Source organism: Danio aesculapii, chromosome 22 (genome assembly GCF_903798145.1).
Source record: "Danio aesculapii chromosome 22, fDanAes4.1, whole genome shotgun sequence".
Lineage (NCBI taxonomy): Eukaryota > Metazoa > Chordata > Actinopteri > Cypriniformes > Danionidae > Danio > Danio aesculapii.
The window spans coordinates 2,246,219-2,263,066 of NC_079456.1; the positions used below are offsets into that span (position 1 = coordinate 2,246,219).

A 16,848-nucleotide genomic window follows, 5' to 3' on the forward strand; every position below is an offset into this window, starting at 1 on the left:
GTTATTATTTTCTTCTTGCAGTCTTTTTATTCGTTCATTCATTCATTCATTTTTTTTTCCAGCTTAGTCCCTTTAATAGGCTCTACAGCAGAATTAACTTATCCAGCATATGTTTTAAGCAGCGGATGCCCTTCCAGCTGCAACCCATCACTGGGAAACACCCCTACACACTCATTCACACACATACACTACAGTCAATTTAGCTTACCCAATTCACCTGTACCACGTTTTTGGATTTGTGGGGGAAACCGGAGCACCCGGAGGAAACCCACGACAACACGGGGACACCATGCAAACTCCACACAGAAATGCCAACTCACCCAGCCGAGGCTCGAAGCAGTGACCTTCTTGGTGTGAGGCGATTGTGCAACCCACTACATGCTGCCATGCAGTTAGTTCAAATATATACTTGTTATATCTGTCAGCCATGAAGTGTTTTGTTTGCTTTTTAATTATGTTCAATACATTTTGTGCATAATTGACAGTATTTCACCTCATACATGATTTAAGATGACTTTTTGTTTACATTAGTATAGTAATTGTTCTGGCTTGTAATTTTTATTTACTTATTTATTTATTTTGGGCGGGCTTTTGATTATCTGCCGTTGCTCCCGCCTCGCCGTGATGACGTCAGCAGTGACGGGCTCATTCGGCGTCGAGTCTTCAGAGCTGAGGTGAGTCGTTGACGCTTTTTCTCGTGTTTACACAACAATAAAACACACTTTACAGTTTATTAAAGCGACAATCTGCGACTAGTTTCTGCATTGAGTTCACCTCTAACTGTGTGTCTGCTGACCAAAACAATACAGCAGCCAGAGAGGAGCTCTGAGAGGAAGAAATGAGCTCAGTGTTTGAGTTTTGGTGGTGTGTTTCCGTTTTTCCATGCTTGTGTTAGTTATCTTTTAAAGTATGATCTTCATATTTAAATAATGTTTATCTACTGCAGCAGAAACATCGAATGACGGAGAATACATTTGTAATTAAAAGTTTTTAGTCCGCGTGAACCGGAAGCTGCCCTTTTGCGAGACCGTTATGACGCCATTAACTGTCAACAGCATTTTAAATATGATGTGTAGCATCTTAAAGGGCATCCGCTGCGTAAAACATATGCTAGATAAGTTGGTGGTTCATTCCGCTGTGGTGACCCCAGATTAATAAAGGGACTAAACCGAAAAGAAAATGAATAAATGATTTATGTATTTGTGTATATATAACATCTTTGCATCAAATTGCAAAAAAAAAACAAAATTTCTTGCTCTGAATGTATTGATAACACCATGGTTTTTATTACTAAGCAATTCCATGCAAATGTCAACCTTGCCAAGAAAAAAATCTCCAAATTAGAAGTTTTTTTTTGTGTAGGCAAGTATGTTATAGTACTTTAGAAATACTCGAAAATGTCTCTGTCAGTGTTTTCAAACTATTATATTTGATTTACCAAAGTCACACAAGTGGCAATTTCACATCTGCCACATCCATAAAGGAGCTTTTTTCTCATAAATGCAAAAATATGAAATATAATCAATCATGTTTGTTTCTATAGAGAGCAACTCTTATCCTTTTGATTAGCGTTGTTTCTTTTGGGTTGTGCAGTTTATTCCAGAGTTTCTACAAAGTATGTCGTATACTGCAAACGTCCATACTTATTTGATCACATCCATAACGCATGTTTATTTCCCTCATTTAAAGTACAAAACGTGTTTACAGATCAATATTTTTCTGCTCTCATAATTCTGTGGTTAGTCGTTCTGGAAAATATAAACAGATGTTTTAATATAATGTTAACATATACTTTCTCTGTGAATTTATGCTTTGAGTTTTTACTGCAGATGTCACATCCATAACGCTGGAAATGCTCTACTTTTATTATTTCGGCAAACAGGAGGATTGTAAAAAAAAATGATTTGTTGTACTCTCCCATTCATTGTGCACTAACCTTACCCAACTATGGCTATGTACGCTACTGATAAACCTAGAAATATGAAAAGGGTTCATACGGTTGTTGCACAGTACTGTAAAAATATATATTTTTATTATACAGTGTTACAAAAATGATGCTATATTGATGTACGTATCTGCAGTGTATTCTATCTAGACTTCACAGGTTCATACAGCTGCAGCTGGTAAAGTCTAGATAGGATATAACTGCTAACAGTTAGCCCTGCTCAGTACCTCAGACAAACAGTTGTTCACCACAAAGGTATAACATCATAATATGTTTTATTTCATCAGTGAAAGACAAAGACAGAGTTTATTGAAGGACAGTGAGAAGATGAGTGATCCAGAACCCTGCAGAATTAAACAGGAAGAGACTGAAGAACTAATAGGTTTGTGTTTATTCATTACTCTTCAATAATGAGGATTCAATAACAGATGATGTTGTTCTCCATATTCTGCTTGCCTCCAAATTTCTACACATTGTTGGAATATTCGGCTAATTCCATGTGTAATCAATAAGAAAAGGTCAGGAGAAGGTTTTCTTCAATGCCAAAAATATTAGTAATTTATTAGATACAAATGAATAATTCGCAATGCAATACAAGAATTACATTCAGGAGGTTCGCAACTGATGTACATTTCCCTAAATCCAGCATATTGACCTTATTCTTCAATGCTGAAGTGCGCTCGTTTTTGCGATTGTTTTACAACTTCCGACTCAGCTGCCTATGGAAGAAATGACTAGGAATAATAAATGGCAGAAAACGGTCAAACTACTGGCTCTACACACAAGTGTTTTCATGACTATACAGACAAAGTAGAATAATATAATAAGAAAATGTCAGTTTGCAACATCAAGCAGCAAACCGAGCTGTTTTTAACGTCTAAAAATGAATGGAAGTGAATGATACCGGAAGTCTTGAGCCAAAAAGATTCCAATGGCTGCGCCCGCTCGTACGTGATGAATATACACAACTGATATTAACAGGTGGAGTTTTGGTGTAACGTCACTTATCAGTCATTCTGCAGTCCTTTGGCTGTTGTACCCAAACATACTTCCTCTTTCTGCAGCCCTTCTCCGCATACCAGAACTGAACAGTTAAGTGTATCTTCAATATATTTCACAACTTCTACAAGCATCCAGCTCCTTGTGACATGTCTAGATTTCTTGTTAGACTGGAGCAAGGCCCCGCACTATATTTATTCTTATTCTGCCATTTCCCTCTTGTCAGCAGTTCCTTCTAAGAAGTATGCAACACAGTAAGAAAGAAGTATGTTTAGTTAATATGTGGTGTCATACAAAAGAAAAAGATTGATTAATCTGTTGTCAGTCTAAACATTTTTCTAGTAATAAATAAAGACACAAAAGTAATAAAAATAAATTCATTTTTCCCCACAACACACAATATTTATTACAAGAGTTCATGTTTACATTAATCTGAGGTGCAAAAACAGCCAAACACACAAGTACTCTTATTCATTAGCATATGACTGTACGGTTAACAACTAACTTATTTACTTAATTTTCAGATGTTATGGTGAAGGTGGAGAGTGAAGAACTGAGTGAAGATGAGGAGAAACATCATATCAAAAGTGAAGAAGAAACTTGCATAAAAACCGAAGATGGTGTTTCAATGGAAACTACAGCCATGAAAGGTTTGACCTGCACTCAGTGTGGAAAGAGTTTCAGGGACAGATACAATCTCAAGACTCACATGATGATCCACACTGGAGAGAAACCTTACAAGTGTTCATTCTGCGACAAGAGATTCTATAGTCAAGGACATCTGAAAACACACGAGAGGACGCACACTGGAGAGAAACCTTACAAGTGTTCACACTGCAAAAAGAGATTCGCAGATTCAGGACACATGAAAACGCACGAGAGGACTCACACTGGAGAGAAACCGTACCGCTGCACTCAATGTGGGAATAGTTTCAAACTATTTTCTTATCTACAAAGACACACAAAAAAATATCACGGTAAGTTGATCATCTAAAGCAGGGGTCACCAATCTCGGTCCTGGAGGGCCGGTGTCCCTCCAGGGTTTAGCTCCAACTTGCCTCAAAACACCTCCCTGGGTGTTTCAAGTACACCTAGTAAGACCTTGATTAGCTTGTTCAGGTGTGTTTGATTAGAGTTGGAGCTAAAATCTGCAGGACACCGGCCCTCCAGGAACAAGTTTGGTGACCCCTGATCTAAAGATTTGCCAATTCCAGGTCAGATTATTTAGGATAATTGTAGAGTTGATGACACATATTTAAAGGGCTCGTATGTAGGGCTGTGTGATTAATATTTTGTCGGTGCTCTTTGGGTAAGGGATTCATCAAATCAGGAACAAAAATCATCCATTTTCTCTGATACAAGTTTTGCTTATGGAGAAAAGTAAAAGCACTGCAGTGTTTGGATGCGCTGTTTTTCTGAGGTAATTAGTCTGCCATTGTTAACGAAATGTGCATATTCCATAAAAAGTCAGAAGCAGATTGGTTAGTTCTAGTCACATGAATCGCAGTGCACTCACAGCGCTCGCATTGTGAAAAGTTGAGATGTTTTTCAACTGGGAGCACCTGGAAAATATGAGCTTGTCACGTGCTTGCCCAAAAACAAACAAAAAAAGCGCTCGGGGGTAGCTTAAATATTTTATCGGTGCTCTTTGGGTAAGGGATTCATCAAATCAGGAACAAAAATTAGTCCAAGGCACTCAAAAAATGTGGGAAATTGTCTTTATTCACATGGTTAATCCTTAAAAAAACCTACACGTTTCGGCAAGAAACTGCCTTCATCATAGTAATGGTGATCAAGTGCGTCTAGAGTTTCTTTTGAGTGCTACGGTCACATGACTCATTTAAAAATCTCAACAGCAATAATATAACAAACAAGGTCAGCTATCATCATTAAATCAGCATTGACATATATGGGCATACATAGATACACAGACATACACATGCATATATAGAAAAAAATATATATAATAAATACGCAAATATGTACAGATAAATACGCATAAATTGTACATGTGTATGTATATATGTGTGTTTGTATGGGTGTATATGTACATGCATGCTATGTTTAAGTGTATTTATCTGTACATATTTGCTTATTTGTTCTATATATTTTTATATATATGTATGTGTATGTATGTATATATGCGTATATATGTCCTCTTCTATCAATGCTGAACTAATGATGATAGTTGACCTTGTTTGTCATTACAGTATGTCTGATAATATTTTTTATTTTAGAGAAAGTCTTTTATTTTGGCTAGGCTAAAAGCAGTTTTTTAAATTTTTTAAAGCCATTGTTGATTAATCGTTTGCATCCCTACTTCACATTTCTCTAACTTCTTTACATTTTCAGACCTGACTGTGATGAAGGAAGGTGAAGAGATGAGTGAAGCCATGAAGGTCCACCTTAGTACCGTTCGCAAAGAGAAGAAACATTCATGCTCTTGGTGTGGAGATAGTTTTGCACGTCAGTCGTGTTTAAAAATACACGAGATGATCCACACTGGAGAGAAACCTTTCAAGTGTTCAGACTGCCACAAGAGATTCACTCGAATAGAATTTCTGAAAAAACACAAGGTGATTCACACGGGAGAGAAACCGTTCAAGTGTTCACACTGCGACAAGAGATTTGTTCGGTTAGATTGTCTGACTAGACACGAGAGGGTTCACACTGGAGAGAAACCTCACACATGTACTGAGTGTGGAAAGAGTTTCAGAATAGAAGCAGACCTTCTGCTACACATGAGGATCCACACTGGAGAGAAAGCACACAGATGTGATCAGTGCGGCAAAACTTTTGTAGTGGCTTCACTGCTGAAGGACCATCTCGGAATTCATACAAAGGAGAAGCTTTATTCATGCTCTGAGTGTGGAAAGAGTTTTATACGACAGTCTTATTTAAGAAAACATCAGGAGGTGCACAATAGTGTGAGAAAGCATGTGTGCCTCGAGTGTAAGAAGACTTTTACTAGAGCTCACTCGTTTAAACAGCACACGATGATCCACACTGGAGAGAAACCGTACAAGTGTTCACACTGCGACAAGAGATTCAATCAGATACCAATAATGAAAGTACACGAGAGGATTCACACTGGAGAGAAACCGTACACATGTACTCAGTGCGGGAAGAGTTTCAGACAACCATCAAACTTTTCTAAACACATGAGGATCCACACTTCACATGTACATACTCAAGAGTCTAACCAAGGATCTGTGAATCCTTATAGCAAACATATGTGCGTGTTGCTTCAAGAAAACAACTATTCATAACAATTTTAATTTGTTTCTATTCCTTTATTATTTTAATTATTTGATTTAATCATATGACTATTAGCCATTTATTTAATTATCATTTTATTGATTATTAGTAGGTCCACACTGAATCTGTCTGTGCAGAATTCTGCATATTTTTAGCCCATCATTGATTCTGTTTATTTACTTGTGTAAATTTAGTTTTTATTAAGTTTTTTAATTAATTTCAGTAATAATATTGACTAGTATGAAAATGGTTATTTGATTTATTTACAGTACAGTAGTCGTTTAGTAGAGATTTATTTAATTTATTTTTATTTTTTAGGGGTTTTCACCTGTAATGTTATAGGACAGTGAAGGACAGACAGGAAAGCATTGGGAGCAGAGAGAGGGGAAGGATCGGCATAGGACCTCAAGCCGGGAATCGAACTCAGGTCACCGTGAACACCTTGGTGCTATATGACGGCGCACTTAACCACTAGGCTATTGGCGCCGACATAGTAGAGATATTATATGAGAGACTTACTTTGTTTACCAAATAAGTGGATGTAGATGGATTTGCATTGTTAACATTAAATAAAAGTTAAAAAAGGTGTTATTTTTATTTCATTTATTAAGTTTTTAGTGACAATAATTCCGCATAAATCCGCAGATTTTTACAAAATTCTCAGCAGAAATAGCAAAAAATGTCCACAGATTCTGTCTGTTTTTTGTCATTTATTTATTATGTTTTTATATTTTATTATGACTATTTTCCTATAATTATTATTTTATTCAAATCTCCTTTTTCCATATTGTTATACTCTTATGACAAGCGACTCTCGTTTTCATGAGTAAGAGATTAGAAGATGTCTCCATTTCAAGGTCTGTGTTGTCTCTGGACAATGAAGCAGTAATTTTCCATTGCTGTTGCTTGCAGGGTTCAGACGGTCATGGAAATCCTGTAAGAGTCGTGGAGTTTTAACATGGCATTTTCCAGGCCTGGAAAAGATTTGGAAAAACCCACAAAGTTTTGGAAAAGTCGTGGAAATTACGGTAACAAATATCTGCATAGTTAAATTAGGGCTGCGAGATATTGTAAAAATCTGACATTACCTTATTTTGTATTTCTGTGATGTTTATTGTGATGTGAATACAGTTTCAGCAGATGATTGAACAGGTTTATTTGCATTGATTGGGGGATTTTGTAGAAAAGTAAATCTCGAGTAATATAACAAATGAATTACAAGCAGAGATAAATAAAATAAAGTGAGTTCTAGTTTTCAGGTATTCACTATTTTGGTACAGATATTCAATAATCAACACTGCAGAGTCTTCATTGTATATCATTTAATCTTTATTAAAGTTACAAAATATTTCTTGTGGCCGGATGTTTTAAACTCTGAAATATTGAAATGTTCACACAGTCACTAGCCTTAAAGGGACAGTTCACGCAAATATTAAAATGTTCTCACTATTTACTCACACTTCACTTGTTTTAATACTATAGGGGTTATGAAATGATCTTCTTTTTGTGTTTCTGCTTAAAAAAGTATGTTTGAAACAAGTGAAGGGTGTTAGATTTTGCTGTATTTGGCTTAACCATTCTTGAGTGGCTCGCCAATGCATTAGATTACTCTAATACATAAAATAAGTAAGCTGACCAAAGTTCTTATGGGGGGAAGACTTTATTGAAGACAATCAATAGTGCAGTTCCTCAGCAGTAATGTTAACCTGTCGGTCTTCAAGTAACTTAACCCAAAGTACTGTCTGTGAGACAGTACTTTATACTAGCAGCAAACAAACCATTCTGTGTTTACGGGGCTCAGCAGGACCCTCTTATTAGATGTTTCAGCTGTTGTTTTGCTTATACCCATTGAGATTGTGAAAGGGTCACACCTATCGTAAAAGGATCGTTTAGTTCACACTTATCAGTTTGGGGGGGTTGAGGCACACGTCACCCCAACATACACAGAATTGATCACATAAGAGTTTATTCAATGTAAATGCACCTCAACCAAAATGCACACAATCTTTTAAGGGTGTAATGAAAATAAGTAATTAAAATCTCTTTATAAATGCATGCAGATGATAAACATTTACTCCATCATGATTAAACTCTATATTAATCTATAAGCCCAATTTGACATTGCATATCCTGCGAGGTGATTATTACGGATGCAGACATTCTGACATCGATGCTGAAATTATATATTGTGCAGCCCTAACTTGAACGTAGGTTGTAGGTTAGCTTTACTTCTTTTCTGTCCTTGGCCAAAAACTTGCTCTGACATTATTAGTGCTGTGTAAGCATTATCAAAATCAGTTTTACATAGATATAAACACAAATTTAAACTAAATAGATTGTTGCGTGTTCTGTAATATGCTGTAATAAATGTGAACGTTGTTGTTTTTCTTATTATTTATCATGTATATGTAGACATTACATGATTCAATAGGTCATGAAAATTTACTTGAAAGTTCTGGAAAAGTCAGCGCCAGTAGCCTAGTGGTACTGCTCGCTGATATGTAGCACCAATGTGCTCACGGCGACCTGAGTTTGATTCCCGGTTCGAGGTCCTTTGCCGATCCTTCCCCTCTCTCTCTCTGCTGTCCTGTCGTCCATATTTATATAAAGGTGAAAACCCCCTAAAAATAATTATATATATATATATATAAAGTTCTGGAAAAGTCATGGAATTCTAGTAGTAAAGATGTGTATGAGCCCTTAACTCTGCTCTTTCTTCATCATCATGACTTCCTCTCCAGCTTCTGCTCTTTAGCTCTTCTGTCAGGCATGAAGATTGTTATTTAGACTTGCTATGAGTATTTAAAACTATGGTGCATAGTGAACATTTTTTTTCACCTCACACATGGCTCGTCAGCAGTATTTTAATTTGCCGCGTTTTTGACGTTGCTCCCGCCTCGGCGTCATGACGTCACAACTGACGCGTTCATTCGGCGTCGAGTCTTCAGAGCTGAGGTGAGTCGTTGACGCTTTTTCTCGTGTTTACACAACAATAAAACACACTTTACAGTTTATTAAAGCGACAATCTGCGACTAGTTTCTGCATTGAGTTCACCTCTATCTGTGTGTCTGCTGACCAAAACAATACAGCAGGCAGAGAGGAGCTCTGAGAGGACAATATGAGTGAAGTGTTTGTGTTTATCTGTTGTGTATTAGGTTGTTGCGTGTTTATGTAAGTAACATTGCAAAGTATCATCTGTGAAGAGAAATAATGGTAATATATTTAATTAGAGGGTTGTGGTGGTGTTTAAAGGTTTTTATGATTTCCTAGTTTCTGTACATAGATGTGCTACTGCTAACAGTCTAATTACTTTATTGATATGACAACATGCTTGGTATTTAAACTATATATTGATATGATAGCAATATAAATAAAAAAGATAAAGCTGTAAGCTAATCCTGCAAATGCTCAGTATAAAATGAGCTGATCGGTTGCTGATCCAGAATATTATATATACCCAATATTATTAGAAATTACTGCTGAAATCCGCCATTTCATGTCAATGGTTCCTGTTTTTATCTCATTCATTATACTAATGTCTTCAGATCTACAATTTACTTGAGCAAATCACGTAATCACATTGTATTACAAGATATAACATCATAGTGTGTTTATTTCCCTAATCAGTGTAAATGAATCAGATTTCTCTGTTTATCCTGAAGCTCAGCTGCCATCAGTGAAAGACAAAGACCGAGTTTATTGAAGGACAGTGAGAAGATGAGTGATCCAGAACCCTGCAGAATTAAACGGGAAGAGACTGAAGAACTGATAGGTTTGTGATCTATGAAGCACTTAAAACAGCAACAAACACTATACATAAAAACAAACTACATCTAAAGAATTAATGATAAAAAAAGAGAAACAATAACCAGATGGAATAACATAAATATTCAGAAACAAAGTAATAATCAAGACTATAAAATGACTATATGAATAATTAATAATAATAATAATATTAATAATAATTAATTAGCCAAATTGAATTGATCAGTTTTTAAGATTATTTTAAAAATGTGTAGTGAAGGTGAATAAATAGCCACTCTTATTCATTAATGTTTTGCTGTATGATTAAAAAACTAGCCTCTTAAAATATAACTTATCTACCTAATTTCAGAAGTGGTTGTGAAGGAGGAGAGTGAAGATGAGGAGAAACATCATGTCAAAAGTGAAACTGAAACTCGCACAAATACAGAACATAGTTTTATAATGAAAAGAACAACTGTAAAACATTTCACCTGCGCTCAGTGTGGAAAGAGTTTCACGCGCAAATGCAGTCTCAAGATTCACATGAGGATTCACACCGGAGAGAAACCTTACAAGTGCTCGCACTGCCACAAGAGATTCGGTGATTCAGGAAATCTGAAAACGCACGAGAGGATTCACACTGGAGAGAAACCGTATCACTGCACTGATTGTGGGAAGAGTTTCACAAATTCAACTTCTCTACGATCACACAGAAAACACAACCACAGTAAGTAGATCATCTAACATTTCAGCACATCAAAAGTTGTATTATTTAGGATAATCATAGATTTGATAGCACATATTTAACTGTTTGTGTGTATCTGTTTAATAGTCGGTCTAAATGGAAAGCAACCAGGTGTAGCAATGCTCATTTTGTTTTTATACAAAATCAGATCAAGCCATTAGCATGCTCCTGTTGCATAGTTTTCACTCTTTAATGATGCAGAAACTGATACGTTTACAATAAAAACTGCTACTAAACTTTGCACATCTTCGTAAATGTGTTTGCATTTGACTTTATCCTGCGACTCGTATGACAGGATCACGTTCTGTGCACTATTTGGTTTTTGTTGTACACTTTGCATTTTGTTGTTGGCTTGGACATGTGCTGGCCTTTTGTGTTTTCGTTAAGTACAGCTGTGAATGGGGTATGAGCTTGCACACTTTCAACCACATCCAGAGGGGGTTGAAAACACATTTGACCAAATCACTCTAATAGTGCGAATGCCAGGAAAGGCAAAAGTACACACATCCTAGGGCTGGCCGATTAATCGAAAAGTAATCAGAATCTACATTCAGAACCTATAATCTATACAGTTTTTCCAGGTAAATTTCTGTAGGCCTATAACAAATTCTGTAGGCCAATGTCTTCACAATAATAAACATCTTCAATTAACACTATATATACAGTTAAAGTCAGAATTATTAGCCTCCCTGTTTATTGTTTTGCCCAATTTATGTTTAACGGAGAGACTGATCCTCTGATAGACACGGCTCTAAAACACACTAGTGTCCAATGCTTAGTGAAGCGATGATCATTGTAGCCAATCACAAATGTATCTGTTGAGCTCCTGAACACAACAGCCAATCAGCTGTTTAAGAATCTGCTCAATAGTGGAAAATGTTAGCAGGTGGGTTTAATAATGTCAATATTGTTTGAGTTAAGTGTGCTCACAGCTGTAGTGGTGAATTCAATTCAAGTTTATTTGTATAGCACTTTTTACAATAATTTTTGTTTCAAAGCAACTTTACAAAAGGTGCACATTATTGCATTGCAGTCAAATTAAGTTAAAGTTACAGTCAAACATATAAATATATAAAGTTATTATGTACAGACATAGTTAACCTGCAGTTTTCCATGTACATGTTTAACGAAGTCTATTCGTGTATTAGGTATGTGAATAAATCTGTGTACTGCGAGTCAAAAAATGATTGTGCATCTATAGTTTATGCATTTTAGTAAATGTGATTCATTTATAGCTTATTTTTCAACAATAGATGGAGCTGTATTTTGTATTCTTCCAAATTCTTACAAATACCATTTAAACCTAAAAGAAGCATTAGCTAAAGAGGGTTTATAATGAGTCATTGACATTAATCTAGTGATATAAAAACAAGAGGTGCAAAAACGTTTGATGCACATGTGCTTTTATTCATAAACATTTGTGTCTACGGTTAAATCTAGCTTAAAGTGCCATCTTCTGTTAAAAACCAGCCTCTAAAAATGTAACTTATTTACTTTTCAGAAGTGGCTGTGAAGGAGGAGATTGAAGAACTGAGTGAAGATGAGGAGAAACATCATGTCAAAAGTGAAACTGAAACTCACACAAACACAGAACATAGTTTCTTAAAAACAGTCTTGAACGGTTTGACCTGCGCTCAGTGTGGAAAGAGTTTCAGCCGCAAACACAATCTCAAGCTTCACATGAGGACTCACACTGGAGAGAAACCTTACAAGTGCTTGCACTGCGACAAGAGCTTCAGTAAGTCGGGAAACCTGAAAACACACGAGAGGATTCACACTGGCGAGAAACCATATCACTGCACTGCTTGTGGGAAGAGTTTCACAGATTCATCTTCTCTACGAACACACAGAAAAAGCAATCATAGTAAGTAGATCATCTAACGTTTTACCCCGTTAGGGTCGTATTATTTAGGATAATAACTCAGGGAGTGAATCATTCATTTGAGGATGCGCCCATTTGTGCAAGTGGAGCTCGCGTGCTACCTTGGAGTGGTCTGTTTCGCGCACGTGTGGCTTCAAACCATAACGATATGAAAGATATTGGATAATACCGCATCACGTTGGGGAATCATATCGATATATCCCCAGAACTCGCTATACCGCCCAGACCTAGTTAATATGTTGTGCTTGTAGTTCTCCAGCGATCTGCAGTCCATATATCTCTGGTGATTGTTACAATGATGTTGGTTTAAGACATGGATCTCAAACTCAATTCCTGGAGGGCCACAGCTCTGCACAATTTTGCTTCAACCTTAAACACAGCTGATGCCACTAATCAATGTGTTCGTGACTCTTTTGAACACCTTGATTTATTTGACCAACTGTGTTTGATTAGGGTTGGACCAAAACTGTGCAGAGCTGCGGCCCTCCAGGAATTGAGTTTGAGACCCATGGTTTAAGATGTTAGTTCAGTGTTGAATTTTGGTCACTTTCTAACACAACTTAAAATCAAGCAAATATTGACGTCATTTGATGTTGTTAATGGACATCAAAATAACGTTGTCCTTAGACGCTGGCATTGAATTTTGGGCACACCCGACATCACGACCTAAAACTAACCTAAAATTAACATCAGCAGTTGTATGACTGCTGGGGTGAACCTGCCAATATGCTTTCACTTTCTCTTTCACTCACCTGGTATTTAAGCTGAGATTGACGCAGTTTTCCACAAGGCAGGCTTGTATGTTATTGAAATGAAATTGATAAAAGATAAATCGCACAAACATGACTCATTAAATAGTAATATTAAATAGTGAGGTCATCATGTATCATCTATTAATTTGTTGCTTCCTTAGGGTGCTTTCACACTTGGTTCAATTGCCTGGACCGCACCCAAGTTCGATTGTCCCCCCTTGCCACCTTCTCGGTTGGTTTGTGTTCACACTTGCGTCATCGAGCTGCTGTTTTGTTTACAGCTGTTGCTAGGTGACGGTCACGAAAGCAAAGTGCCGAAATGGAAAAACTCCGCACATCGCGATCATTCTGCTTTTACTGAAGCTTTTTGTTGGCAAGCTACAGTTGGCAGTTCACTTCCGTTATTTGGTACGATTGCATTCATATCTGAAGTGAACCGTACCAGAGTTTGCATGAACCGTACCCCAGACCAACTCTTTAGGTGGACTCGGGTACAGTTCACAGGTGCGCACCTGAGTTCAGAAGACACGTTCAGACTAGCTAAACGTACCGTACTATGATGTCAAATGAACCGGGGTGCGGACCAAAAGTGCTATTGTGAAAGCACCCTACATGTTATTCCAGCATTTCTCAATCCCAGTCCTCGTGCCCCTTTGATCTGCTTATTTTGCAAGTCTCTCTTATTTATAGCAGCTGATTTAGATAACCAGCTCATTAGAGGAGCTTTTGTTCACTGGAGGATTGTAAGTTGTGCAAGTATACTGCTGTAATGTGTGGAGTTGTGGACGCTCAATGCACAGCCTATAGCAGAACTAATCTTTTCATGATGTTCATGCTTAACTGTTGAGAAGATGCATCAGTTAAAATGGTTATTGTACTCAATTGTTGAATTATCATTTGCATCCCTGCTTCACATTTCCCTCTAAAAATAGTTTTTACTTCATTTTCAGAGCTGATTGTGAAGGAGGAGGAACGTGAATTACTGATTGAAGCCAAGAAGGTCCACTTTAGTGTTCATACTAAGGGGAAATTTCATTCATGCTCCTGCTGTGGAAAGAGTTTTACATATCAGCATAATTTAAGGCAACATGAGAGGATCCACACTGGAGAGAAACCTCATATTTGTACTCAGTGTGGGAAGAGTTTCAGACTAAAAGCAGACTTTTTATCACACATGCTGATCCACACCGGAGAGAAACCACACCAATGTGATCACTGCAGCAAAACTTTTTTGTGGGCTTCCCAGCTGAAGGAGCATCTTAGAGTTCATACAAAGGAGAGGCCGTATTCATGCTCTGAGTGTGGAAAGAGTTTTTCACAAAGTTCACATTTTAATATACACCAGAAGATCCACACTGGTGTGAGAGAGCATGTGTGCTTGGAGTGTGGGAAGACTTTTATTACAGCTGTAGACTTGAAACTGCACCAGAGGATTCACACTGGAGAGAAACCGTACAAGTGTTCACACTGCGACAAGATGTTCAGAAATTCAGGACACCTGAAAACACACCAGATGATCCACACTGGAGAGAAACCGTACACATGCACTCAGTGTGGGAGGAGTTTCAGACGATCATCACACCTTCAAAAACACATGAAGATCCACACTAGAGGGAAAACGCAAATGTGATCAATGCAGCAAGACATTTTCCGAGCTGAAGAACCAAACTTCATATTTGTCAAATGCTTGTATATTAGGGTTAGGTCAATAGACAATGCCGATGACCGATGGACATCACGATGCTGAGCCGCATAGCAATCCTCCACACCCATCACAGCAGCAACCTGCTCACAAAAATACACACGGCCCCATTTACACTAATACGTCTTAGTTTTAAAATAGCATTTCAGAACAAAACCGATCCACGTCCACACTGGCGTGTCATCTAGCATTTCTGAAAAGATCTCCGTCCACACTGTACCACTGAAAACGCACATCACGTGACTTTGTCATGCGCTGCAGCGTATGCGCACGTCTGAGCTCCAGGCAGTCAGCGGGTGCTTTGAGCACAAAACCCCAGAGATCAGTGCAGGTTGGACAGTTTATCAAGGATGTCCCGCTGGATGGTGTCTCACTATAGTTGTTAAACTTGATATTTAATTTATCTTGTCTCTATCTAACGACTTTTGAATCTATCAGCTAACGTGTCACAGCGTCAGTACACTGCTTCAATCTTTCGCTTTCACTCTTGTACTTGTACTTGAAACCTCAGATTCTGTTGGTTGGTTCCTGTTGGTTTTGCACCTTTTTTACCAGCCAAGTTTGTGGACGCCATTATAACGACACAGATCACTCTGCCTATTCATGCCAGAGTCCGACGGAAAAAGTGATTGACAGGTGGTAATGTGTGGGTAACTCATCTTTAGTTATTTATGATTTGGTTATGGGTAAAACAAAGACCATGCGGGTCAGGTAGTTGAAACGGTAGGCTACAAATATTTAATTTGTTATGACTTAATTAATTATTCATGAATAATTCATTCACCGCCGCCTACGACGACGATGCCATTGTCCATCCCAATGTTTTACATTATACATTGTACAATGCCAAATTTGTTGACGTCACCCAACCCTAGTGTGTATGTTAATGAACTACAATCATTTGTGAATAGGGCATGTGTTGACCAATAATAATGATAATGTTATGTCCATTAATGCAGTGGAATATTCATTGGTTTGACTCCAGTATGTTTCATAAATGCTGGACTGGTATTCAAATCACAGTCACCATTATAAAGACTTTATTTCTAAAGCCAAATAGTCTTACTATTCTAATTTAATCAGCTCATTCATTCATTTTCTTTTCGGCTTAGTCCCTTTATTAATCTGGGGTTGCTACGGCGGAATGAACCACCAACTTATCCAGCATATGTTTTACACAGGGAATGCCCTTCCAGCTGCAACCCATCACCGGGAAACACCCATACACTCTCATTCACACACATACACTATGGACAAATTAGCTAACCCAATTCACCTGTACCACATGTTTTTTGACTTGTGTGGGAAACCGGAGCACCCCAGAGGAAACCCACGCCAACTCGGGGAGAACATCCAAACTCCACACCGAAACACCAACTGACTTAATCAGCTCAAATGAAGGAAATTCTTCTTACAAACTAGGGCTGCACAAAATATCATTTCAGCATCGATATCGCATGTGTGCATCCGCAATAGTCACATCACAGGATATGAAGTGTTGAGTTTGTATTGTAATTCATCATTTGATTGTTTTTGAGGCTTGGGATTGAATAATGATTGTGCTGGATGCCTTTGTTTAATACCCTAATTAAATAAAGAAACCAGAATCCTCTCTTGGCTATATTTCTTAGTTTAGAGTTTGGTTTAGGATCGTCTTTTGTAATGTTGATCAAGGAATAAACTAGATTCATAACTTACCACACAATTATTTTTGGCCTTTTTGCCTTTATTAAATCGATAGGACAGTATTTCAGACAGGAAGTGGGAGAGAGAGGGGGTAGGGATGAGAAATGTCCTCAAGCCGGGATTCGAACTCTGGA

The 16,848-nt window shown here is 37.6% G+C and overlaps 2 protein-coding genes across 2 annotated transcripts; both read left to right on the plus strand.

Moving 5' to 3' along the window:
- Positions 1-3,472: 3,472 nt before the first annotated feature.
- LOC130215594 (zinc finger protein 501-like) lies at positions 3,473-6,374 on the plus strand. Its single transcript, XM_056447438.1, has 2 exons — positions 3,473-3,921; positions 5,297-6,374. Exons 1-2 carry the CDS (start codon positions 3,474-3,476, stop codon positions 6,211-6,213), a joined length of 1,365 nt encoding a protein of 454 aa, XP_056303413.1. The 5' UTR covers position 3,473; the 3' UTR covers positions 6,214-6,374.
- A 610-nt stretch (positions 6,375-6,984) lies between these two features.
- On the plus strand, positions 6,985-16,602 carry LOC130215589 (zinc finger protein 585B-like). Its single transcript, XM_056447432.1, has 5 exons — positions 6,985-7,230; positions 9,866-9,975; positions 10,318-10,674; positions 12,194-12,556; positions 14,277-16,602. The coding sequence occupies exons 2-5, from the start codon at positions 9,921-9,923 to the stop codon at positions 14,954-14,956; spliced, it is 1,455 nt and encodes a 484-aa protein (XP_056303407.1). The 5' UTR covers positions 6,985-7,230; positions 9,866-9,920; the 3' UTR covers positions 14,957-16,602.
- The last annotated feature ends 246 nt before the right edge of the window (positions 16,603-16,848 follow it).